The 27584-nt window shown below is 33.6% G+C and overlaps 1 protein-coding gene across 2 annotated transcripts in view; it reads left to right on the top strand.

Moving 5' to 3' along the window:
- LOC106674408 (disks large 1 tumor suppressor protein) overlaps window positions 1-27584 on the top strand; it is a 565060-nt gene that overhangs the window by 76437 nt on the left and 461039 nt on the right. For both annotated transcript variants that reach the window (XM_024225925.1, XM_024225931.1), the window contains one exon: window positions 12911-13042. In XM_024225925.1, coding sequence (XP_024081693.1) covers window positions 12911-13042 — 132 coding nt within the window. The remainder of the gene's footprint in view (window positions 1-12910; window positions 13043-27584) is intronic.

The raw sequence follows: 27584 nt of genomic DNA, 5'->3' as shown, positions 1-27584 counted from the left end.
ATCCAACAAATATCCATGGTTTTGTTTTAAATATTTTTTAAATGAATGAGGTGCCGTTTAAATTTGGGAAACTTACTTCTTTGTACTCTAACATTTCATTATGTATATTTTTATTTGCGACTATATGCAAGATGTATAACAAGCAAATATGCTGAATGTGGTTTATTTGCATTAGTAGAGTTAACGACGGTCGCCATGTGTTGCCGTTGGATATTTATTATTGTAAATATTTTTGTTGCTTATCCCTGGGTCGCGGTCGTTATCCAGCCATACGCTCGTGAGGCCTACCACTGTTTTGTCATCTAGGAGGGTTTGTAAGAAGGGTAAGATGGTCTAGATTATTTATTAATGGATTAGGGTAAGGAGAAAATTTGGAGTTAAATTTAAGGTATGGGGATTCGGCAAGACCCAGGACATAAAGGATGTTATCGATGTGAATGGTAAAGAAGGAACAAGGCGAAATTAAGTACGGAGGACTTTGGATTGGATATAGATCGGAACTCTTTATTGTCTTGTGAAGTTCTAGTCCATAAGTCCATAAGGATGCTGGTAGTTCAACATATAGTCTGTTTTTTGTTCTGTAGCGTTAGGTTAAAAAGATTGTCTAGCAATCGTTTGATAATTTTGTATCTGTGTACAGTCTGCACGTTTTAGTCGATGTGGGCTCCCGTTTAACCTTATCTAGGTATAGGTCCTATGTAACCACGTGGTTTTTCGTGGGTATAGTGATATTGTTGAAGAAGACTGGTTGATGGTTTCTTTTCGGTTTAAGGTACAAACTGTATGGTGGGATTTGTTTTCGTTGACCTTCCACGCGCGTAACCATGGTTTCAGGCTATGGAAGTGCTGGCTATGGTATTGAGGCGAAGGGGAAGTGTACAGGGTATAGTGGGCTGGTTCCAGTATACATTCTTGAGTAATACCAGTGTTGATAGGTTAAAAACCAAATGTAGAAGAACCTTGGGCCTACCTGAAAGTGACGATTGGATAAGTAAGATCTGAGAATTAGTCAGTAGGTGATGTAAGTTTCCACAACAGGGCCATCAGTAGCCTAAACATGATGTATTTACAAGTAAACTTGTGAACAATTTACGTCGAATCATTAAGGTGCAATTTTAATGTACATCAAACAAATTTGGAACGAATTTGATCCCCCCGGTTAAAGAGTACCCAGACCCACTCTATGCCACCCTCAAATTAACCATTTTTTTTACATTCTATTGATATCACAATTATAATTATTTGTTTTATAATTTTGAAAATAGGTTGGTTTTCTTTAAAAATGTCATTAACTTGTCCAAAATAATGGTGCGAGCTCCAAGAATTTCCGGATGGCGGTGTAGTAAATTTATGTGTGTCAGCTTCCCTGCAACTAGCTCTCCGCAGGTGGCACAGATGAGAGGGAGGACATACCCCTGACCATGAATGAGTTTTGTGTGCCATATTCGATACACATTAGAATGGTTTCTTCATGTCTTGAAGATCGATAGGAGGATCCTCAAGATTTTCTTATAGTTTAATTTCCCTTGATTTTTAATTTTTATTACCATCACAATGCAGACTATATTTTTAATGGATAATGTTTACCTATTTGTACGACTCTGGTGTAGTAACAAACACTAAATTTATGATACTTTTACCATAAAAGGATTAAAAGATTGATAAATTAAACCACTTTAAAAAAATATTTTCTCTATATGGAACAAGTGTTAAATTTTACATACATTTAACGCCAAGTCTTTAACAGTGTCTTCTATTCGATTGGCAAATTGTTAACACTAATTTATTTTATAAACGAGAAGTTATTTAAAATGTATAAAAAGGTATAATTTTTAATTGTTAACAAGAAGAATTTGTCATTTAGTCGTAGCTTAAGACTTTTAACATTCTGTGTAAAATGTTTCTATTTTTCCCCCGAAAATCCAATAAATATCGAATGTCAAAATGTATTTACGGCTAAGTAAATAAACCTTTGAAGGAACATGTAATAATGCTTAAGTCTTTGAGATGTTGGCCTCAATAAATGGGACTTCTCGTATTTGGTACACTAGTGGTGCAGAGTTCGAATCCCGACAAAGACCTTAGAATTTTAATTGATAATAATTTGAAAAAAACACACACACACACACACAAATAAAGTAGGTAAAGTAAATCGGTTCTGACGCCCTCGTTTGCGACGCCTAATGTGGTAGTTGGCAAGTTAAATGGATTTCTGAGAGATCTGTAGATTGTAAGAGTTCTGCAATACGGCGTTCAAATTTCGAAAGAATACGCTCACAGAAATTATTGAACTTTTTTTTTCAAATTCCAGCTTATTTCAAATCTCCAAATGTATTGAAGGTAAATTTATATAGTAACTAAACCTTTTGTACGATAATATAATATTCAAGATTTCTGAGATTGACGTTCAGTTCTCGAAAAAAAGTTTACAAAAATTTTCGATATTTATAACACGTACTTTTTTAACGGATGGAGTAGGAATAAAATAGTTTCATACTATACACAGATTTTTGTGAAAACTATTCAACAAAAAAACGGCAAATAGGAAAAGCGTTTCTCTACGATTATATTTCCTGTGATAATTTCATCTATCTCGAAATGCTACTGGTAAATTTGTAATGAAGTTGTGACCTTAGAACAATTATGATTTGATAGTAAGCTATATTCACCACACAAATAAACCTAATGCTACAGCCCTGTAATTAGGCAGACATTTGTTGCGACCTCTTTTGGGTCCATATTCTGTATTCTATACTTTGTATACATCCTTAATTATACACACATGCTTTTTTCTTTATTTCGTTGTTTACTACAATCAAGAATGTATACTTAAAAATTCATAAATATTTTTCTCTTGTCTGAACCCTAACCTGTTAATGCCTTTTAGCTCCCATTATACTTTGAATTTTGGTTCTATTATTCCAAAATTTGGCAAACTATATCCTAAATTAATCTCACTACTTCGTGTGATTCGTTGTTACCTTTTGAAATCAGTCAATATATACAGTCCTATTTTGATTGGTGATAAATGTGTATCACTCAGTCTCCACTGAAATAGTTTTATAAAACGAATATTGTTCATAAAAAGAAACCTATGGATGTTGGCCAACAATTTTAATGGAGCTTCTTTTGGTGATACTAAGACAAAAATATTAGACAGCGTCCATGCTTTCTTGCCAACGCGCCTTAGTATCCGAGAAAAAAATTAAAGTAATTTACATAATAAAAAAAATATTATTTTCCTTTATTGGGAATGCATTTCAATATTATTGTATCATTCAATTTTTTACGTAGTATAGAAAATAATACGCAGGATTGTAATAAATGAGATTAGATATATAAAGAATTAGATAAACCAAAACGCCTTTCCAGAAAGTAAAAGTAAAATCAGGATATATACAAAACACAATTGGATTTCCTTTAATGCACGCTTTAAAGCTCTTAAATGCACATATTTTTATAATAAACAAAAATAAGGCTAAGGCTAGTTGAGAAATACAATTTTGACATAACGACTTACACCCTACAAAACACCCGAATAGATTCTTTTTTGAAAAATCAAATATTTTTCTCACATGTTTTGCCCTCATAAAACACGATTTTTTTAAATCACTAAAATTGTGATAAATTTGAAACGACTCTACCGATCCACCGGAAACGTTACTGGGAGTTTAGAACCCAATAAACTGCATACAATAGCACAAACTTAGGCTTTGGAAATAAATTCGAACCAGAGAATAAAACATTTTAGATGTTTTTGTTTTGATTTCGTCCTTATTTACTTAAATAATAATGGCATAAAATCTTAACGTTGTGACCAACGGCTGAAACAAGAAATATTCAGCTTTCAAACGGTTGTAATAACGTTGAATTTGGACTGAATCCAAAGGAGTTATGAATTTTTAAGTGGAACACCGGACATCGGAGAAAAAATATTGCCCACTAGACTATTAAGCTTAAAAATGTTTATTTGTTGTTTGCTATAAAAAATTCATCTTCAAGGGCTTCAGAGAGTGCTTAAAACGAATCCGAATTATTTTTTTAAATGTTTTCGGTTTTGGTCTGCTTTACTGTAAGCGTCTTCTGGTTTAAAAAAACTGAAGACCAATTTTAAAAAGGCTATTTAAATTCCTTAAAACAACGATTTTCTCTGCTCCTTGGACTCATTGGCACGAACGTGTCACCAAAACATGCCTTATTATTGGGTTGTCCGGAAAATAATGCAGGATTTTGGTATTAAACAAAAAAAAAGAAACTAGTTACTTTAAAGCAATGTTCTTTAATCAAAATAATTTCCCANAATGAGTAATCCTGTAAACGTAAACAGAATATTTTATATAGATTTTTTTTAATGAAAACTTAAAATCCTGCATTATTTTCCGGACAACCCAATAAAATCGGTAATCCCTCGACCTTTGTTATGAAAAATGGGCCTCCCCCTATTAATTAAAAGAGTGAGATTATTCTGTGGTTTTCACTACTTGTTTTTCATGTAGATAAAAGAAATTCATTAGAGATTTTTGTGATCGATGTACAAATTGCGTTAACACAAATAAAAGGTATATGTGGAAATTTTGAGGTTTACCTCATCTTAATCTAGGAACATATTATAAAGACTATTGGCTGGTTACAGTTTCGTTTACTAAGAAATTTAACGATACATATAACCTCTTCGCAGATATGCCGAATAGTGTACGATAGTTTTCCACGATGCCTGCCAGAAGAGTTTCACTCGATCTTGTGGACTAGTGCTGATAAAAAAAGATGATTTGCTTCAATCTATGAGTATGAAAATTTTCAAATGCCCTAAAGAATTCAGTGTTTGTTATGCTTCATTTTTTATTTTGATGTGATTATGTTCCGTGTTGGCATTTTGCTTACTGGTTAGACTGTTTGTTCAGGCAAAGTTAAAAGAAACCAAACATGTTAAAATTTTCAACTCTGGAACCGAATACTACAGGCACAAATTGGCTATTATACAGGCTGCCAGGCTACTCGCGGCACAAACTTTGTCAATGAATTTCGTACCTTAAATGAAAAAAAAATGTTCGTATACTATCTACCATTTTTGTCGTAAATCTATTCATAGCTTTCAAGCTTCATATTCTTTTTTTGGAAATTAAAAAAAATCGAAAAAAGTGTTAAATTTCCTTTAAGAAGGCACTTTCCGGAACTTTCAGTTTAATTTACGGTATAAAAAGTTGAGCAATAAATTTTGCCCAGGACAAAAATTTGAAATACAAGATTAACTCCATTCCTCCTTTTTCAACCGTCATCACTTTTCCCCATTTAACATAAAATTTCTACATTTGGTTCGATGTAATTAAAGAAAAGGTTATACCCCTAGAAAGCTTATTAAAGCAAAATGTTATGAAGTTTGTCAAGTGCTACCGTAAATTTTTCACTGAGGTTGCAAATTTAGTTTCTTTTACAAATTTTAAATTTAACAGGTTTGGAATATTTAGTGTGTTTTTTATGAAAAATTAAATTGAATGTTCTATGTCTTCTTAAAGGAAATTTAACACTTTTTTCGATTTTTTTTAATTCTTCCCCAAAAATGAATAGTTCAAAAACTACGAGTAGATTTATGACGAAAACAGTAGATAGTTGAAAACAAATACAAAACATTGAATATCTGCGAAAGGGTTGAGAATCGGACCAAAGTTCTAGAAGTGTGCCTTAAAGGAAATTTAATGCTTTTTTTCGATTTTTTTTTATTTCCCCAAAAATGAATAGACTTAAAGCTACCAATAGATTTATGAAACCCGTAGATAGTATACGAATTTTTTTGTTGCATTTGAGGTGTGAAATTCATTGGCAAAGTTGGTGACGCGAGTTCATCTCGGAGAGTCGATCATCCGTTAGAATTGGCTTTTCTTCCGAATTTGTCATTAGGGCGATAAAAGCATAATACCGGTCTTCATTTGAAAACACGTTTATGAACGGCTTAAAATCCAAAAAGTAGGTATCTAAGCCGAAGTCAGACACTCCCCTTCCAAAGCTCGCCCACGTCATAAAAACTTGACAATGGCCTAGGCCCACCCAGTTCCCTTTTTGCAACCAACAACTCTCGCATTCAAAATCCAACTAACTCATCACAGGGCACTGACAATTGACTACATAAACTCTAATTGTAACTGTCTCGTGATCAACTGACCAGTTGATACATACATCAATGAACTACTCCGTACTAGAGTCAGTCCCTGATTTCCCAGTGCTCAATGACCTTATTTTGTAGTTCCGACTATTTAGAAATCTCCATAGAGGAATGACTCTAGTGGGGCTTTCTTCACTATGGCACCTACCTAAGTACCTACCTTCTGGCTTCACCATTTAGCATTTCTTTACTTTTCTTTGGAGGTAATTATCGATCTTACACAGATGACACGAAATGTATTGCTTCGATTTTTATCTAACCTCATTCTAATTGTTATATTAGACCCCCAGATGATTACAACATTGACACGAAATTTATCAATTAGTTAACCAACTAATTAACTAAACAAAAAATAGTCTTCTTACATCTTTAAATAAGAAAACAAATATTGAACTCTGTGTGGAATTACCGGAGGTTCTGAATATGTAACAAAGTTACGATTACAATAAAAAGTAATTCAATTAATATTATGACAAAATTTTGCCAGCTTTGCTCCGTAGAGGCGGGCGGGGTTTAATATTAAATAGTTAATAGTTTAATATTAAGAAAATTGCCCCTTGTTGGAGCGAAGGGGTAGGACAATGGAACTTTTTTACTTATAATAAAATAAACTGCATTGTTTTCGTATGACATTGTATATTTTATTTGTTTTGGTAGTAGTTTCAGTGTCAGTAGTTTCCTTTAATAAAAGGGATACTTAAACTGTAAACTTCATTTATGTAAATTTGTTTTACAATTTATTTAATTATTACCGCAAAAACGTAAATTCCGTTGTTTTAATTCACCGAAGAAAAGAAGAAAATCGTTTATTATTTTATTGTACTGTGATAACTGTGCGGGCGTTAGTAGGCCGGTAATGCGAGCTTACGCGATCTGGGCAAAATAGAACAAATAACGTAACAGTTCGCATAGTTATATATAGACGCTATCTCCAACCCCTTCTATTCTTTGAAATGGAATCTTGGACCCAATCCACGACGGATTTAGACGTCTACCAAAATCAATGTGTTTTTCTCCCTAGACCTAGGTCGCAAAGATTTTGTGATTATGGTGAATTTCATTCATATTCGACAGAAAAAAAAGAAAAGCCAAAAAAAAGTCTTAGGTTGTAACCACCAAGTATTTTGAGATATGTCAATAACTACTTTTGAAATTGATGTACATATCTGTTACTCACAATTCAACTGACCATCTATCTTAATTTATAATCAAGATATTTCAGCAATAAACTTTCCTGCCACTTTCGGGAATTATTTTCTCCTTCTACTGGCAGTTAACAGATCTAGGGTAAACCGATAGAAATGGAACTTCCGTTCCTGTACCACCTGATTGTAAAATGTTGCTTAACCGACAGACACTTTTAAGTCAGTTGTGGCTTTCAATTAATTTCACATATGCCGAGGTATACCAAGGAAGTATCTTAGATCCCGAGGCTGTTCATTACACTATGCAGTCATTCATACCCTTCTTGAATCTATCCTCACAGGGATGACATTGTAATCCCTTGCACTTACAAAAATCCGATCACCTCGACCAGTTCTTTACTGATTTCAGTCCCACGTCCCTCCTCTACTCTTTCACCGAACGTAACGTTCCATTTTTTCATCAGTGTCGACCCTCAATTAACTTGCTTAAGCCACAGGTATTAGGGGCATCCCAAGGGTCCAGTCGCGCGGATGTTACTGTTATAGTATGTACTCGTAAGGACCACACCGTTTTAACTAGAGCCTGGCAGACTCACTTGAACCACTTAAAAAATACAAATTTTCCTTTCACCCTACGAAGAACGACTTCTTTCTTCTACTATTTTAGTACCCACAGCAATAACGTCGTCCGCTACTCAGACATAACTACGTCTCATAAGAATGCTGGACATCAGAACATAACGTAACTGATTCTACAAAACCTGCTTGGATATACGGCGTTGAACTTTGGGCGTTTTGGCCTCCTTTATATTCATTTATCTAAATTTACATTAAATCTTAATATCTCATTTATCTTTGAAGTCATGAATGGCGTCTTTTTCCATCATACACATGCCAGGGATAGTTCAAATATGCACCTAAGGTTCCATCCTCTGCACGGCAGAGAACGTCGCCTACGTGTACCGTAATCTCCTTAACCGTACAAAACAATCTCACATCGTTTGGCTGGTTGGTAAAAAGCGCAGGAAGATAAAACTGGAACACAATAAATGTGAACATTTCTTTCATATGAGATTTCGTATATGGTCTGCGGGGTGAAAAAAGTTGGTAACCTGTAAGCTGGGCGGTACCGAACATTAGTAATAGATGCATAGTATATAAAAGACTGTGCGACAACTGATCATAATTCGACAAAAAAAGGAAAAAAAAATCTATATACCGAAACTCATTTGGACATTGAACCTTGGGGTTCAACCCAAATTTCCTCCAATCCTGACATCAAAATCCTCGGAACCATGATCAATGCTCCTTTAGAAGAATTCCCGACTTTCTTGCCAAAAATCTTGCATCCCTCACTTTTCAGATAATCCTCCCCGACGATTTAAGCGACACGGCCTTGTAAATTTATTAAGTACGGTGAAAATCAACATTACCGTTCAGGAGCGCTCGGGAAATAAGCCTTCGCAGTTGGTGAAAGCTTCCATCAACTTACACACCGAACATGCAAATTAGAGATTAAATGACTTATTTGTTATTAAATCCGGACATAACCTTTACACCACCGAGGTCTAACCACTCGTTTCACCTTGGAAAGTATATATTTTAATTAAAATGGCTTTCCTATAATATATGAGAGTAGACTGATGACATAGAATAGGAACCTTCCTTCCATGTTAAATAAGGGATTATGTTTAGCCGTCGGTTGTAAATATTGCTACCCTTCCCCAAGTTGAAAACAATATGCGTCTAATTTGATCTACAGAACAGCATACTCAGCATTCCTAATCTAGGCGAGGGTCCCTAAGAATCTTAAATGACGTTACAAATGCCACAAAAATATGTATGTACTTTGGTCGTTTACGATCATTTTGTTCGCTAATTTGGGGATGATTGTTAATTTGGTTGTCAGATACGTTTTGCCATTTCGCCATTATCCTTGGTTGGTTCTGTAATTTTTCGTTTAATCAAGTCACTTCTATGTGTGAGATTTCTTCTTGACGTCTCCTGGAATGATGAATCTTTGCTTGATCATTTCCAATCGTTGTGGTCATAATACGATGGTGCAAAGTTGAAATGTTTGTCTGACCAGAACATCGAGGGTAGGCAGAGCAAAGTTTTCCTAAACAAAGCTAAACCGAATAAATACCAGAATTTTAGGTTGTGGGAGAGATGTATAACATTGCGGTTACTTCCCACAAGTGAGAACATTCCAAAATTATGTTGTTTAATATCTCTAAAATAGGACAACGGTCAGAGTTTATATCCTCGATTTTTTATTTCAATAGGTAGAGGGCTTTACTCAAAAACATTGTCCTTAGCTTTAGTTGGAGACACGTTTGTTTGCCTGATTCCTGAAAAACACATTTCCTTTATTTTTCGCTTACTTACGTCTGGATCAAACGGAAAAAAGAAGAAGTCGGGAATGGAGGAATCCGCCGAAGCCAAAAGTTTAATCAGTCAACTGAATTTCATAAAACGACAAAATTATTTAACAAAAATACTTAAAAATCAAGTATAATTATTTGTATGTTATACATGATACTGTTTCGTTGATAATGAATATGTTCTTCCTTTTCCTTGAGGTATTGCTACCAATTTTCCATAATCTACTAACTAATTTTCACGAATTGCTGTCGCCTAACATTTCTTACTGCTTCTCTAATTGTTTTATGTCACCAATTTTAATTAACGAATGGCTGTCGAAATTAGTTTTGCCCCACTTTACCGCTACGAATTTCAACGCCTCTTGTTTCATTACTGACGCCAATAACAAGTGCTCTTATTCTATAGGATGTCGTCGAATTTATCCAAGAAAACTGAAACAAGAAATCTGCAAATGTACTTACGAGGAATATAATGTGTTTTACTTACTTTTATTAATATAGTTTGGATTGGAAACTAATTTGTTTAATTATTTCATTGATTTCCTTAAAACGAGCACTTTCTTTTTCCAAGTTTATTTTGGGGTCATGAAGATTATTCACTCTTTATCATTAAACTAGTATAGATTGTTTAATTAATATCTTTATTTAGTGATATAAATATATTCTTGTTTAAAAAATACGTAAATAAATAAAAGTGGGTATGTGGTGTGGCGACAAAAATATAGATCTTGTTTTTTTGTATTTTTCTAATTCATTAGGAGTTTTATAATGAGTAATTGGTTGATTCTCCGTTTGGAAGTGATTTAGTAAGTTTTCTTTATCTGCTTTTGTTTGAATATTGCTCCATTTTTCTGTATTGAATTTTTTCAGGTTCTCTATAGAGTTAAATGCTTCCCTTGTGTATAAAGTATTCGAGAAAGCTCTCGCCCAATAATTCTCAATATTATTGAGACCTGGCGGTTATGATGGCCAGGAGAAGACTGAAATAGTTTAGGTTCGAACGTTCGACGATCGTAACTGAATATTTTTTTGGTGAACAAAATTGTAATTCAGTTTTTGGATAGTAGCCTATTGCCACCCACCACCGAGAAAAATCGAAATAATACCGAAATCCTTCATGACATACCAGTTTTTGAAAATTATTTTTTACAACTGCGATTTTTAGTAGCCACAAGCAAATGAAAGAATAACAGACATAGTGATAATCTAGCTGTTACATACACTTGACAGAAGTCACCCAGCATTGACACTCCCTCGCATTGAGTCAATCAATCTCTCGAAAAGTCTCTCGGCCACCACCGCTTCAAACGTGTGTGAATTTTTCCCAGGAATGTTGGGACAGGAAAGATGTTGAACAAGTGGATTAGAGTGAAGGTTTAAATTTTCATCATGACCTAATAATGCCAATTACACATGGGATTTGGATGTCATTGTGGATTGTTAGGTTTGAAACGTAAAAAGGACCAGTTTAATATTTTCCTTAGTGGTTTTGTTTGTATGGATTGAATTTTGCAGGAATTACATTTTTTTGTTGAACCCCATCTTCAATTCATTACGTCCATACCGGTCTTGTAAATGGTGAATTTGTTAGTAAGGCGTAAGTTAGACCAGAGTCAAGTAATCTAAGGAGTAATTTGCAGCGTCTAGAAATATATTTCAAAAACAAATTGATTCTGTTTCCCAATGTTAGTCTATGGTTACGAGAACCGATGTTCAACGGATTCACTAATCACCTTTCTTGGTTCGTTTATTATTGCTGGTCGGTCTCGATCAGTTCAAGAAAATTACATTAGCTTGCTTTGACTTAACTAAGTTATATAAGTACCCATGATGATTCCAAAAGGACACTAACTTATTTTGATATCAGAAAGAATTTTTAGGATTTATTGCAGAACAGTTGAACAAACAGTGAAGATTTAATCAAGAAACACAGTGTAGATATTTTGAAATTAGGACTGATTAGTTATTTTGTTTCTTGTTGATTAACCTTCTTTTAAAAATTAAAACATGGATAGAATTAATTGAATGCTATTTTGTAAGTTCGTAGTAGGAGAATTACTGATTTTTTAAACTTTTTGTTTATGAAGTACCAAACAACAAAGTTAAGCATTTGTGGTTTTTTAATTTTTTCATGTGGTTTTTCTTACAAATATTTTGTTTTATTTTTACACTAAATTTTTTGGACGTTTCGAGAATTTACAACCACCATCAGAATTTTATTTTTCATTTTAAATAGTTTATATTAAAAGATGTATTACCTTTTCCATCGACAAACAGTATTCAACCTAATTCCACCTTGTCCATGCCATGTTCAAAAATTTAATGTCAAAATAAAACCAAAAAATTATAAGGAAAACCACAAGGATAAATTATAAAAAATTATAAATATAGAAAAGACACAAGCAGTCTCTTACACAAAACTACCAAGCTAGTAAAAAACCCTGTGAGCCACCTATTAAATGCCTATCCCAATCTCTTATCGCTTTCTCTTTGGCTTTATAAACTTTTGAAGGGGTGTCTTAAGCTTTAAATGCTTTCAAGATTTCGGATATTAGACTCAGCCTACGGATTGTTCACAAATTTCCTTTGCGTCTGAAGAATTAGATTTCTGTCGTAGAATAATCCTCCGTTCTTGGAGAGTTGTTGCCGACATGTAGGTCTTGCGATTATATTGTCTATGTATACTTATTTCTTTATTATTGTGTATCTTGCGATTCATCGTCCAGACGAACAAAATATCTTACAAGGTGTCTACTTCTTAAGATAAAAACTGATCAGTCTGAACATAATTTTTTTGCATGCGATTATTGCTCTATATAATCTCTTTCAATTAATTAATCTTTATGTAAGGTATTGGTTGAGATAAAAAAGTCAGTGTCACGAGCGAGATTCGAACCCACGACCTTCGGCTAAGTACGCCGCTGCTTTACCACTTGAGCTATCGTGACTTCGATCCACTCGGACACCAACTTCCCATCTCAACCCCACCTTTCTAATTTTCCCTCGTATTTGCCATTTTCATCTCAACCAATATTAATTAATTAACCGATTAATTAATTGAAAGAAGTTATTTGGTCAATCGGACCACAAAATCTAATGGCTCTATATAATGTTGACGGGGAGTAGGTATGTGTTGACAGTATTTTCTCGTTTATAAAAGTTCTTCTTAAAAATGTTATTATCGTATTATTTTTGCTTTTTCAACCTACTGTTTTATGTTTCAGAAGCACATCGGGCGCTTGAGCTCTTGGAAGACTACCATTCGAAACTGACGAAGCCCCAGGATAAGCAACTCCGCTTAGCCATCGAGAGGGTGATCCGCATTTTCAAATCCCGGCTCTTCCAAGCTTTATTAGGTATGTATTCTCTTTTGTTTATTTTATTATACCCCAACGCGAGGAGGGTTGTATGGTTCAGATGAGAAAATAATCAAAAAATTGTGATTTCTAAACGCCTGCTGTTCGAAGATTGAAAGATAAGTGAATAATAAGTTGATAAACAGAAAAATAAAAGAACAAGCCAAGCGCTGACCTGGGAAATAGTTCCTTTTCTCTAGTAAATCTAATACGAAACGAAAAACACGTACGACAGGTTAATCAATAAAGTTGACGTTAAGATGATGCTAAGATAATAAATATTCAGACGGGCCTGTGTGCATTACCTTTAGCATTGGATTTTATCCGTGTAAGTTTTTTAAATTAGTAAACATTTTAGCGTAATTTACTTCAACTGCCTACTTTGTCTGCCAATTTAAATTGTTTTAATCGATGATAGATTGTAAGGAGGGCGAACTATACTGAGAAGGACGTCAAGTGGCAGACGGATTTACTTTTTGTTCCTAAATGGCAAAAGTTGTTACTTTCTTCGATAACATATTATTTGTCAGGAAATGAGAAACATTTTTAGATCAAAATTAACTAGTTTATATATTGTATTTTCTCTTTTGATTAGATTTTGATCCGGATTAGACATTGTTAGGAACTAAAGTCAAGTAAAAAAAGTAAATTTGGAAAATTTATATACTTCAAAACACATAATATAATATTTATTTTTTTAAATATAGCGATTATTAATAAATTATAATTAATACAATTGTATAAAATCAGGGATAATATTAATTAATAATTTTATAATTGATAATAAAGGTTAAATTTTGTTTTAAAAAACAAACAAAAAAAAGTCTAAAAATGGTCTATCTGCATGACCATTATGCTAGGCCATGCTGCATACCGTTTGGTAGGTTGCAGCAGGCAAGTTTATCTTTCCTGGTATTGATTTTTGGCCAGGACCCGACTCTGGTTCCACCTAATGGACGGTTGGATAAACATCTCGATTTAGAACTTCGCCCGATTTCCACGAGAGGAAACTGTATAGCGTTAACGTGTTCGTTAGACGGCTGCAAGAGTCAATGAACAGGTTTTGTAAATAAACAAATTAACGGCAGCACTTATTTAGATCGGAAAGAAGTAAAGTTCCGGCTATGCTAAGGCTAGGAAAATTATTATCTCTATACAAATAGTCATTAATTTATTTCAATATATTTTTTATCGCAAAAATAGTTCTCCTGCTAATAAAGTTTCATTCTAGGTAGATTTCTTACGTATATTAAACCTGATTTTTATCACTGAAACCTAATTTTCAGCATAAAAGTCACTTTAACCTATTTTTAAGTCGAAAGCATTACGTACAACCTCATTTTTTTAGTCGAACGTCACTCGTATTTTTAATCCTCGAACTCAGCTGAAATGTATTTTTTTGCTCCTTGCTTCTTTTAAAACCTGAAAGCTGAAAAATAACCTAAGTAGAATGTTCAAACTTTACTTATAAATCATTTTTTATTTTTAAGCTACAAATATTACGTACATCCTATTTTTTATTTTAATGGATCGTCACTTGTAACCTAATTTAAATTGTCAAATCTCAGTTAAAATCCTGCCCAAATCTCTTAAAAACCCTGTTATTTTAGCTGAAAACTCAGTTACAACAATTGGATGTTCAAACCTCACGAATAACCTGCTTATAAGCTCAAACTACACTTTAACTATTATTTCGGAAAGAACGTTAACTTAAGTTTTTCTATTTAAGCTAAAACCACAATTGATCTATTTTTATGCTGTAAACTTCACTTATTACCTAACTTAAATCGTTACAGTTAAATTATCACCTAAATTATTTATTATTACACTGGAATGTCATTTGTAAATAGTAACCTTTTTATGTGTAAATTTGAGCTCATATTAAATCGATAACAAGGAAAAACGTTCACTTATAGCCTACTATAAGTGCCTACAAAAGCAAAGCCATAAAAAAGCCTACTATTAAGGCTAAAACATTTATTGATCTATTTTTAAGCTTCACCTATTACATAATTTGTCTTTACTTCTAAGTTATTACAAAATTTTTAGTCTTTACCATCAATCGTATCATCCTACTTTAAATCCATACATATTAAAATATATTTTTTTGCGCCTCTTCAAACCTAATTTTAATTTACCAACTTAATTTTATCCTAAAAAATGAGCTTTCAACTTTTCAAACTTAAATCCTTCATTTATAACCTGAAACTTCACGATTCAGTATACTTTAATTATAACCTAATTTAAATTCTTCAACCTCAGTTATAACCTAATTTTTAGATCACTTTTATCCTATCTGCTATCGTAAGCCTAACTTTCAACTTGTCAAACTTAAAACCTTACATATTTTAACTTGAAACTTCATGTATAACCTACGATTCATTGTAATACTTTACTTATAACATATTTTGAATGCTTCAACCTCACCTAATTTTCAGTCGCGAAGTCACTTGTATCCTACCTATTATCCTAAAGCCTAGCATTCAACTTTTCCAACTTAAAAACTTACATTTTTAATATGAAACTTCATGTTTGACAAAACGTAATTCAATCTAATACTTTATTTATAACCTAATCCTTAGACTATTATGAGACTTTTAACTGATTTTTACCCTACCAATCTCACCTATACAGGGTGTACTTTGTAGATGGCCCGGGTGAATTTCTCTTGAACGAATGACGCTATCAAAAAAACAAAAAATATGTCTTTAATATTTTTTAGACTAGTGTCTAGAGACAGACTACTTTGACATCATTTTAAAGGACATTTTAAACAACAAATCGGACTTTAAATTGGTCAAACATTGACACAGTTATGGCAAAAGTTTGGAAAAAAAAACAGTCGTTTGGTTTGCTATTGGTTGATACATTGCTTTATTAATCTCATTTCATGTTCGAACTGCCAGCCTTGTGCATGCAAAGATTTACTCGTTTTAATAACTCTAACTGCTCAGAGCGATATAGTCACGGGAAATGGTTGACAAACATTTTCTCTTCTCGCAGCAGTCCTTCAACTAAGGTTGCTGGTTTATGATTGGCGTAGAATGGCCCTATAGAAAATAGGTAAGTAGAGTTAAATTGGGTGACCGAGGAGGCCAACAGATCGGGCCATGAGGTCCTATCCACCTATCCCGGATTCAAATAACGTCTCACGTGCAAGAAGTGTGTTCGGGTCATCCATCAAACTAGAGAATCATTCTTTGTCATTGTTGCAGAGGAACTTCATCTAACAGTGTTGGTACCTCCCTCAAAACATTGAGGAACTAAGCACCATTTAAATTATTTTCGTAGAAATAAGGCCCCATTAATTTATTTCCGAGAAGTCCACACCAAACGTTGATACTTGAACCACAAGAGTACGAAATACTCGGATTTTCCTCTGCCCACGTTCGAAAATTCCATTGGTTTAATATGCCATTAGAGGTGAACTTGGATTCATTAGTCCATAGGATGTATGGAAGAATGTTTTCTTCAGCCTCCCAAAACGACATTTGTGCAAGGAACGTTAGACACTTGTCTTAATCAAAGCCGCAAATCCCCTGGAAAAGCTGAGAGCGATACGGCTTAAAATTGTAAGTTCGGAGTAAATCTTGGTGATGGAAAGCAACAGATCCGTATCTCCTCATATTGCGAGCGACACGAATAATCATTTTGCAGTTTACTCTGGATCGGTCAGGAAATTTCATGGAGCACAACTCGACTGCACGACGCGCAATACCACCACTGTGAATAAAGCAGTCGTACATATTAACTCGATGTTGATCGGAAAAATGTGCTCTTCGGTTCATTTTGAATGGAATACTGAATGTAACAGATAGGCACTGTTGTAAAATTGATTTACTTCGAGGAATTAAGATTTGCTCTCATAATACGAATTTGACAAACAATTACAGAATGTAAACCATAAAGGCAATTAATGTTTACCTTAGTGAAGATGCAAATTATTAACAATCAACAACGAAACAAACGAAATGCGTTTTTTCAAACTTCTGCCATAACTTCGTCATTTTTGGACCAATTTAAAATCCGATTGCACATTGTTTTAAGCATAAAATATCCTTTAAAATGATGTGTATGATTTTTGTATAATTTTTCTCTAAAAAAGGTGAAAATTTTAAACTAGAGTAGGAAATATTAAACAGGTATTATTTTTGTATAGCGTCATTAGTTCAAGAGAAATTCAACAGGGCCATCTAAAAAGGACACCCTGCATACAAATGAATAATCAAGTATCACTTACAAAGTTATTTTTTAGTGTCTAACCTTACTCGTAACCTACTTTTCATCCACAAACCTCACTATTAACCTAATTCTTAGGATGAGAATTCATTTATATTCTGCTGTTCAATCTAAAACCTTACTTACGACCTGATTTTATTTCTCAAACCTCACTTGTTATACTCGAGCGTAATTTCTAATCAAATTTCCAGGCTAAAACTTCGCTGATAACCTATTTTTAACCTAATATTTAGCCTGAAACTTCAGATTTAACTCTTAATATCGTTCGTGTCTTGTTACTTACTTCTGATCTTCAAACCTCACTTATAACCCAGTTTGAATTCTTAAAACTTACTTTAACTTAATTTTTACCTTGCTCGTTACTTGTTACCCACTTTTATCCCCAATCCCTCACATAAACTTAATTTTCAATAAATTCACTAATTTCGTGGTCCGCTTGACCAATTAATATATTACAATTAATTAAGGTTTTTAGTTGAGATAAAAAAGTCAGTGGCACGAGCGGGATTCGAACCCACGATCTTCGGCTAGATATGCCGCTGCTGTACCACTTGAGCGATTGTGACCTCGATCCACTCGGACACTAACTTCCCATCTCAACCCCACCTTTTGAATTTTCCCTCCTTTTTGCCATTTTTAATGCGTATCTAGCCGAAGATCGAATCCCGTTCGTGCCAGTCTTTTTATCTCAACTAAAAACCTTAATTAATTGTAATATCTTAATTTTCAAGTTTAACCGATTACATACTTTCTAGCCTCTGAACTCGTCAGATTTAAATCTAAATCGTTACTTAGCATCATTTTCAGGGTGAATGTTCTCTCACAGCCAAATCTTCAGTCTAATACCACACTAACCTAATTTTCTGTTTAAAATTATTACTGCTTAGTAGAAAATTTTGCTTAGTAACTGCTTGTAGCCTTTTCACGCTAAACCATTACTAGTAAGTATATATTACTAATAATTACTAAACCATTTAGGCTGAATAATTTATTTCGGTGTAAAACGTCACTTTTCAGGCTGAAAATTATTTCATTCTAAAACCTCACTTAATAGCTGGCCTATTACTTAGGCTAAAACGCCTACAAATAAATATTTTTCACCCGTAGAATTTTTTCATACCTAATATTTTAGTATTACAAATCTTAACAGTTATCTTGTATGCTTTACTTAATGTTATGAATGATGATCGGCAACTGAGCACTTCCTCCTCCTAAAGGATATACACTTTGGAAACATAGTATTTATGTTCACTAGTTTTCGAGATCCGCTTAACCAATTAATATCTTTCATTTTATCTCAACTGAAAACCTTAATTAATTGAAAGATAGTATTTATAGTTTTGTCACACAGGTCTAAAACCGTTTTCTTATTGTTCTCTTTCTGGAAATATCGTGCCGGCCTAACTAATTCATTTTGCCCCATTCAATGAATGTATTGTCTTACGCTGTCCATTTTGTGCATTCTGATTAAAATCTAATGGGAGAGAGTCATCATTGCAGTTAGGTCCCTCACAGTGGCGGCGTCTTTCTATTATTCAATTGGATTTTTTGTTTTTATATTGTGGACGGCTCATTTCCGACAGTATTCGTTTCAGGGATGATCAAACTGGGGTGGTTAAATTGTATCCACACGTCACATCATATACGCTATTACTGCACTTAATTGTGCTGAGATTTAATAAATTATTACTCTCATCATCATTATCATTTAAGATGCTTGCGGATGGGAGGCTTGTAAGAAAGTGAGATATGGTAACTTGATTAAGTTTATCATCCCGTTGAACGGAACAGTTTCCGACGCAACCGGCTCAACTAGTAAATTTAAACTTGTCCGCTTAATTTTTGGAAGATAGCGGAACCACGACGAAACGCAAAGGCAAGGAAGATTTTTGTCAAGCTTTATCTTAGTATTTAATTTACGAAATTCAGTTCAGTTTTATACGGTTTATGTTTTGTTTGTCATTTCTACGTTTATGTATTACCCTCATTAACGATACGGATGAAACTATGGTAAAACAAGAAGCTTGAGTTAACTTAGGACAACTTGCTGGTGAAGAGGGTCGTGCTCTCCATTGCCACTTAATAAATCGGCACGGAAACAGCCGCCTCCAGCAATAAAATGGATATATACCCTAAGAAACCATTATCCGACCCCATATAAACAGTGAAAATGACTGAAATTCCATTTTAATAACAGAAATGTATTCTAATGTCTCCACACTCTACATAGTACACAAGACATACTGGGACGGTGTGGTTTATACGTGGTTTCTGCTTTGTTGTATTTACAATATAACCCGCCTTTACTGAATGTTACTTCATTTTGTATTAATTTAATTTTATAGTATTTATTTTAATATCATGTCATTACGTATTGAATCAAAACACACCCACGTCCAAATCTAAGCGAAATTAATAAAAACATTTTGGACGGTATTGAACTTCTTATAGTTTAACGGTTTGTGCATTATTACTGTTCGACCTTACACACTTCTTGCCAAGTATTAATACAATGAGATTGCGAGAATTGGGAGGATGAGAGAGAGTAATATTAAATCAATTAGACTGGACGAATACAATTACTGTCATTAGTCGAAGAAAGCAAGATGAAAAGTCGAAAAATAATAACAATTGCAATTAAAGAGAAAAAAAGATGTTTTTACATAAATCATGATTTCACAAATCGGGAAATGAAACGACTCGGCAAACAATTTCAAGTGGTATTTAATTGTTCAGTTGTGTATTGAGGGCGTGCCAGGAGTCATTTTAGCATCAATTGATTATAACTGAAGTGATTATAATTTATCACTCAACCTTTTTCGGTTTAAGTTTCTTTTATGACTATTTATTTTTATCAATTACATCTAACATTTTACAAAACAAGCCTCATATTGATTTTACCTCCGAAGCTCCTCATTCGGCAGCTCTGTGCGCCAGTTTGTAGCAGCGCCCATCGTGAAGCTAGATAATATTTATCAACTTCACTATCTATTATATTACTCTTAAGTAAACTCTATGACGTAAGTCAGTTTACGTATACAGTTTTACTGTATTTATTGAATTTTTGACAAGAACTACCAACTTTATCATCTTATAATTTAGAAAATTGGTGGTGTTGCAAATACATCTTATGCATTAATCCAAACGGCAAAAAGTGGAATGTTGTAGATCAAAAATTGTTCAGAATAGCACAGTTTGGCAAAAGACCAGGGCAATAAAAGGTGTTTGAATGAAAATAAGGGCGGAGGAACTGACTTGATCGTATTACTCACTTGTAAAATATGATTAAACAAAATATAATATTATCTTATTATTTAATAATAGTATTGATATAATAATCGTATAAATTGAGGCGCTTTACAGTACCAGAATTACTCTACTCGAAAAGTCTAACAACATTGTTAAGCTACAAAGATTTCAGAATAAAAATTAAAGTTATCTAAAAATTTATCATGCACTCTCAATAACACCAAAAGAACACTAAAACTCAGGATTCAACGAACGAAATCAACCTCTCACCCAAAACACCTTCCGGATTGATATATNTATATATATATATATATTGTTGTTATACATATATTTCAAATAATAGACTTGTTTACGATAGACTATCTGTAATAGTTCTACGTAGAAGGAAGCGATTTCGAAAAAAACATAATTCATTACTACGTTCAACTGACCGAACCGACCACTTTACTTCTTCCCTCTATTATAGTTGGTTAACGTTTCAGCGAGAATAGACAGACCCCCTCAGAGTGATCAATGTTGGTCAGTTGAACATGCGTTCAACCACACTCAGACTAACCACCATTATTAGTCTCGAAAAAATCAATAATATAAAAGTATCTAAACCAAATGATCGATAGTTTCAAATTATAGCAATTAATTTATTAATATGAACATTTTCAGAATTTTTAAAACTTAAGTATCAATCCTTGAAGTATAAAAACGAAAGTATCGATAGCATGGATTATCGAAACGGATATGTCGACGACTTAAATGTTAAATTCCGAGAAGTTTTAAAACCGTGATCGAAAAAAGTATAGATACATTGAAGTATTATAACGAAATTATTGACTCATTTAAGGTATCAATACCATGATGTGTCGAACCTATGGTATCGATTTCGAGAATATGGACACGAAATTATCCATTCTCATGGGTAACGGAACAAAATTATCGATACTTAAAACATTGCAAAGAAACTATCGATTACCTGAAGTTATCGATACTCTAAATTTTTGGAGTTTGAGTATCGATAATTTAAATTGTCAAAAGAAAACACATATTCCTTGAAGTACCGATACCGAGTTGTATTGGAATTAAGTATCAAATATCGAGAATTTTCGAAGGTGTGAATTATCGAAAAAAGTATCGGTATCTTGAAGTATTGCAACGTAATTATCCATTTCTTTAAAATATCAACTGAATGATGATTGAGACTACGGTATCGATACTTTAAGGTATTGGAACAAAACTCGATTCCGATGAGCTATTGATACCCTGATTGTTTGAAATTTGAGTATCGATAACTTGAACTATAAAAAAGGAAAATATCTATATTCCCTGAAGTATCGAAATTTAAGTAGCGACACCGAAAAGCATTTGAACTTAAGTATCAATACCAAGAAGTTTCGAACCCCGGAGTATTGAAAAAAGAATCGATACATTGGAGTATTGAAACAAAATTATCGATACCTTGAATTATTGCGACGAAACTATCGATTGATTGCCTGAAGTTAGATACTCTAAATCTTTGTAACTCAAGTATCAATATTTTGAACTATCGAAAGAATTCTGAAGTATCGATATTCTTATTATTTGCAATTTTGTTATTTCATGCTATTTCAAAGTATGCTTTGAAAAATGTATGGATACTATCGTCTAAGTAGTTTTCTTTTGCTTGATCTTTACTGATCGTTTTGGTATGCTAGGTGCGCTTTTCATGTTTTTTTCTATTAACACTATTATTTATTTCTACGATAAAATCTTACAGACAAAACCAGCGAAGATAAGGCAAAACCGAACCGTATCTTGACCGACCAAACTAACGCGGATAGGCGGACCAAAGTGATCGGAGTATGTTTATAACTCTATTTACCTTAAGAGGAACAAGACCGTTTTATGCAATAAATACATAACATAGTGATTTTTAATAAACAGGAACATTTCACATAACGTTGTGCAAGACTAGTGATTTAACTAAAGCCGTAGTATGTTTTTAATTTGTCGAATATTGATAATAGTGAATAAAACGTATATTTATTTTGCTAAGACCGGTATTTTTGTGGTTACGATAATGGTGCTATTAGTAAATTAATTAATTAAAAACTCAGGTACCTTTTATACACATTGCTGGTAGTTCGATTTGGTTTTAATTATTCTGACAATCAAGCCATCATTCGGGAATTCTTAGCTATAGTGGATGAAACAATTCAAACGGAGAAACACTATTAGAGACCGAGTTTAATGGTCTCATAGACTCAGAGCAGAAATGCCTTTTGAGTGCGAGTTTTGATCTTCACGCATGCATAATAACGATACGACCGACATTGTACAAAGGAGGCAAAGGGTTAGAGTAACGAGCACACCCTCAACCCTTCCTGCCTCCCTTTCTCTTTCTCTGCTCCAATTATTGTAATAATTTACACGTTTAAAGTTTTTAAGGGACAATGTTCAGCTCGAGATATTTCAATTTCAAGAGAACCGACCCTTTCTTCACAGCCATTTCCCTCTTGCAACCTATTCATATCCTACACATATGGAACGTTAGGAGGATTAGAGTTTGAAATGTTTGCACATAACGAATCATTGAGAACGTGAGTTTGCAATGCTCTAGAAACCAAGGGAAGTATATTAATTTTTGTTGAATTAAAATATTTGTCTAAACAATTTGCTGTTTTATTTCAAGAATATGTCTTTTCAGAATATATCTTTTCAAGTTAGTAGGGTGTGTAAAAAATGATCAATCACACGCTGGTACCATTCTTTTCGGTGAATGTCTTACAAACTATTCCACCGCAACTATTTCCACAAAATAGTTTCGTTTGAACAAATTTGGCCATGAATCAAAACAATAATAATCTGATGGAGCGAGATCTGGGATGTGTGTCGGGTGTGGCAGTAGTTTGATCCCATGAGATCTTAAGTTTCCTTAGTCTGATAGGAAGACTGTGACCGAGAGATATTTTTCTGTAACGATTTTAGCAGAACAGTGACACATTTCTAACTGTTCCCAGCAGAAGTTCATAGTTGATAGCTTCCTTTGTAGAATAGTTCGAACAAAACGGACATGGATCTATTCTATCACTATTGCATGCAGATACTGGAAACGCTGTTTGACCACGATCTAGCCATCGCCCACGGGTATAGAATTTCCCCGGACAACATAGGATTTATCAAAATTAATATTCAAAATATAAGACAATTAATTAACGTTTTTAGTTGAGATGAAAAAAAGTTAATGGCACGAGAGGGATTCGAACTCACGACCTTCGGTTAGATACGCCGCTGCTCTACCACCTGAGCTATCGTGGTAGAGCAGCGGCGTATCTAGCCGAAGGTCGTGGGTTCGAATCCCTCTCGTGCCATTAACTTTCTTTCATCTCAACTAAAAACCTTAATTAATTGTCTTGTATTAATTGGTCAAGCGGACCACGAAAATAGTGAATTAATTCAAAATGTAGTTCATTATGGCCTATGGTCAGTAGCAACGTTTTCGTATCTCAATATCGAGTTGGGCTTTCGTTTTTTCCTTTGTACAAAGTCGGCCATGGATGGAAATAAGAAATAATATAATAAATTATAAATGGTAAACTTTATAAATTCTGAAAGCAATTTTCAACATAAACGAACGGTGTTTTGATTTTAAATAAAATCCAGTTGAAATTGAAATAGGCCAATAAGGAAAATTGCTTGCTCTTTGTATGAGTTAATCTTCTTTCAAAAGTTCTTGGTGCAAAATTTAATAGAGAAAAGTTGGACACTGAACCCTATTTTTTCAATTCCAACGAAAATTAGCCATTTGGCCGACATAATTCCTGTTATAATGTCCGACAGATTTAAAAAATTCAATAACAAACCAATCAGGTTGTGATTTTTCATTAAAAATTATACAAAATAATATTATTAGCTTAATTGTTATTCCCGTTATGCTATTGTTGCCGCATCGTTGAACGGTTGAGGAAAGACGATATAAAACATCTTTTAAATAAAAAAACAAACTAAAATAAGATTCAGTGATAATCTTGATGCAAAAGTTTTCAAATCGAAAGGTGATTCATTCAATCATTGCAAAATTTATAAACGATCCAATTAAAAACGACAACTGTTTTTCTATTGGGCAGATTTTAAGGCTGACCAGTGAAAATTCATTGGAGATTACATTTAAAATTTTTATGTTACGCTCCGGAATACAATTTTTTTAAAGTATTGGCAGTTCTGGTTGTTTTTTAAATCTTATATTGAAAATAAAAAAAGTATTTTTTAGAATTTTAAAATTTTGTCAACGAAATTCGCTTGGTTAACATAGGGTAGTCTTCTCTAGGAAACCTACCAATTGTAGCGATCGAAGACGAAAAATGTATTGTCTGCTCTCAATTTCCAGAGACAATCCATTATATCATCTCTTGATGTCATGTACTGGCACAAAAATAATACCTTGCTCGACATAACAACATAGCAAACATTATTTACTCCTCAATATCTGAATAATTGTCTCTAAATCAGTCGAATACTACGAATAAACCACAGCTCGGTCCTTGGAATAGACAAAATACTCTCTACTAGACAGGACCATCCGGGTAGACTCTTAAGTCGCAAGTGTCCATATATAACGTGGTATAGTAAGACTGCCAAAATCTTCTATCTAATAGATATAGTACTCCATATCACCACTAACATATTGGTAACATTCAATGAAAAAATAAAGAAATATCAGGAGCTCTCCTTTGAAATAAAAAATATGTGGACAAATTGTTGAAAAGGCCCAGTTATACCGATAGTGATCTCTGGGTATAGATGCCGTTCCAACCACTGTGCCTAAAGGCGTCGCCACCCTCGGTAGGTTCAAAACAAGATTAAAAGGCTGATTGCAGAAAGCCGTTATCCCTGAGCATATGCCAAGTGTCTCGATTGGTAATGAACGATGGATAACATAAATACCTCATATATTAAAGTATCAGAACTAATAAATACCGCGAGTCAAAGAATCGAAAACCTGCTAAAACGGTGCAATAACATATATTAAAGAAAAATGCGGAAATTAGAGCGAACTTTCATCTGACATTGCTGCCCAAGGGAGACGGGTAAGCCGTGTAGAGGTGGTTCCCCTGGTGCTGTCTGCGACGGGTTTTATTCCAACCACATTTAGAAGGGGTCCGGATAAGATGGGAATTCACCCTGGAGTAAGTCGGCAAGTACGATGGGCAGTAATCTTCGGAACATGTAGAATCGCTAGGTTTGTATTGGGTAATTCCTGTGAGACAGAGAACTGTCCCCGAAAGAAAGAGGCGATAATGCTGCTACTAAGCGACTAAGGGTGTGTCAGTGTCAAGATTAAGAGTGATTGTTAGTAAAAAGGAGTTCTGTCCCTTCCGCCGCGAGCTTAAAAAAATAAATAATTGATGTTAATAATAATCGATAATATTATCTAAACAATTCACAGATATTAATATCATAAAACTGTCAAACTATGGAAACCAAGAAGGAAAACGTACTAAACGTAAACCATAAAGTATGCTGTGATAACATAAGACCACATAAATGAAGACATATTCGACAGCATTTATGGAGAATGATCTTTGTTAACTCAGGCCTTTCGACCTTCTTTTATCGATATACTTTTATTGTGAAGTTGGTGCGATTTATGTGCCATACTTGTTGTGTTGTTAAGGGATCTTATATGACATATTTCCAATAGCGTGTAACGATGATAACGCTGTAAATAAAACAAAATCGAATTACATTTTTTTATTCAACTTCTTTTTCATTTAATCGACGATATGGCAAGTAAAATATTTGATCCTATGACGTTGATGACTGATGTTTAATTTGCATTATTATTGTTATATGTGGTTACAGATAAATTTTGTCGTAAACAATATAATTAATAAAATATACTGTAAATTGAATCGTGTGATAGAACCAATTTTGGTTATTTTCACATTTAAAAAAATCAGTTTTTATAGTCTTTCTTTCATTCCAAAAACACTTAAAACGCTTTTAACTAAATAACCTTCCCAGAATCAGTACTGGATCGTATGGTACAACCAATTGTTATTTTCAGCTAAACAAAAACAGTTTTTATATTTCATTCTGAAAATTAAATAACCTTCCTGGAATCAGTGTTGCATACAGTGTTACCAAAAACCGGGAAGGAGGGAAAAACGAACTCATTTCTGTTCAACTCCACCACATATTTATTTCCTTTTTGATATATTTTGCGATTCGATTAAAGGGAAGATTAGAATGAGCACAAATGACCAAATCCTATAAATGAGCTGTGTCCATCAAAAGGTAAATTTCTGAAAGTGAAAAATTACGATATTAATGCAACTATGGTTCAAAATAATGTTTTATTACATTTATTACAATACAAGTAGATTTTCAAGACAGATTTTTATTTTTTAAATGTAAGGGTGTATTTTATTGTGTATTTCAGTAGGGCACTTTCTTCTGATCACAAAAAAAAGATCTTTTCGAATTCGGTTTGCTAATCAAAGTTATGGCTAAATTTAAAAAATGTTATGGATTCTCGCATTTTTTCATAGTTGCGAAATTTTTTAGGTAGAATATATACTTATATAATGAATTATTATAATGCGAATGACATTAAATTTCCTAAATTTTTTTTAGAAAGTGCAACATAATAGTATCATATAAACTAGTTTCTCTGTACACATATAATTGAGTAATAGCCGAGAACTTGTAAAATCCCGTTCCAGTTTTTCTCTCTTTTGATGGAACGTTAATTGTATTGAACCCCCGGTAAAGCGTCAAAGGGAAAAAGGAACCGTTTGAAACATTTGTTAATGGCTTCATCCATATTCACGGATTGCACACGGTATCGTACCGTACTTCGGGTCAAAGCTGGACCCCGAGCCGGGACGTATTCATAGCAGACGTACAGCGATCTAATGCCCAAACGATTGAGCGTTTATCAATAATTGTGTATGCAAATGGAGTCCGTTAATCGTTTTCTCTCTTCGTACGCTCGATAAATCATAACTGCCAATAGCAAAACGGTTTAATCGCAACTCTTCTATAATAAACGGATTTTCAGCATTCAGCTTCATCGATTTCG

The sequence above is a fragment of the Cimex lectularius genome, unplaced genomic scaffold (genome assembly GCF_000648675.2).
Source record: "Cimex lectularius strain Harlan isolate CLEC.00 unplaced genomic scaffold, Clec_2.1 scaffold81, whole genome shotgun sequence".
NCBI lineage: Eukaryota > Metazoa > Arthropoda > Insecta > Hemiptera > Cimicidae > Cimex > Cimex lectularius.
This window is presented reverse-complemented; position numbering and strand designations above follow the sequence as displayed.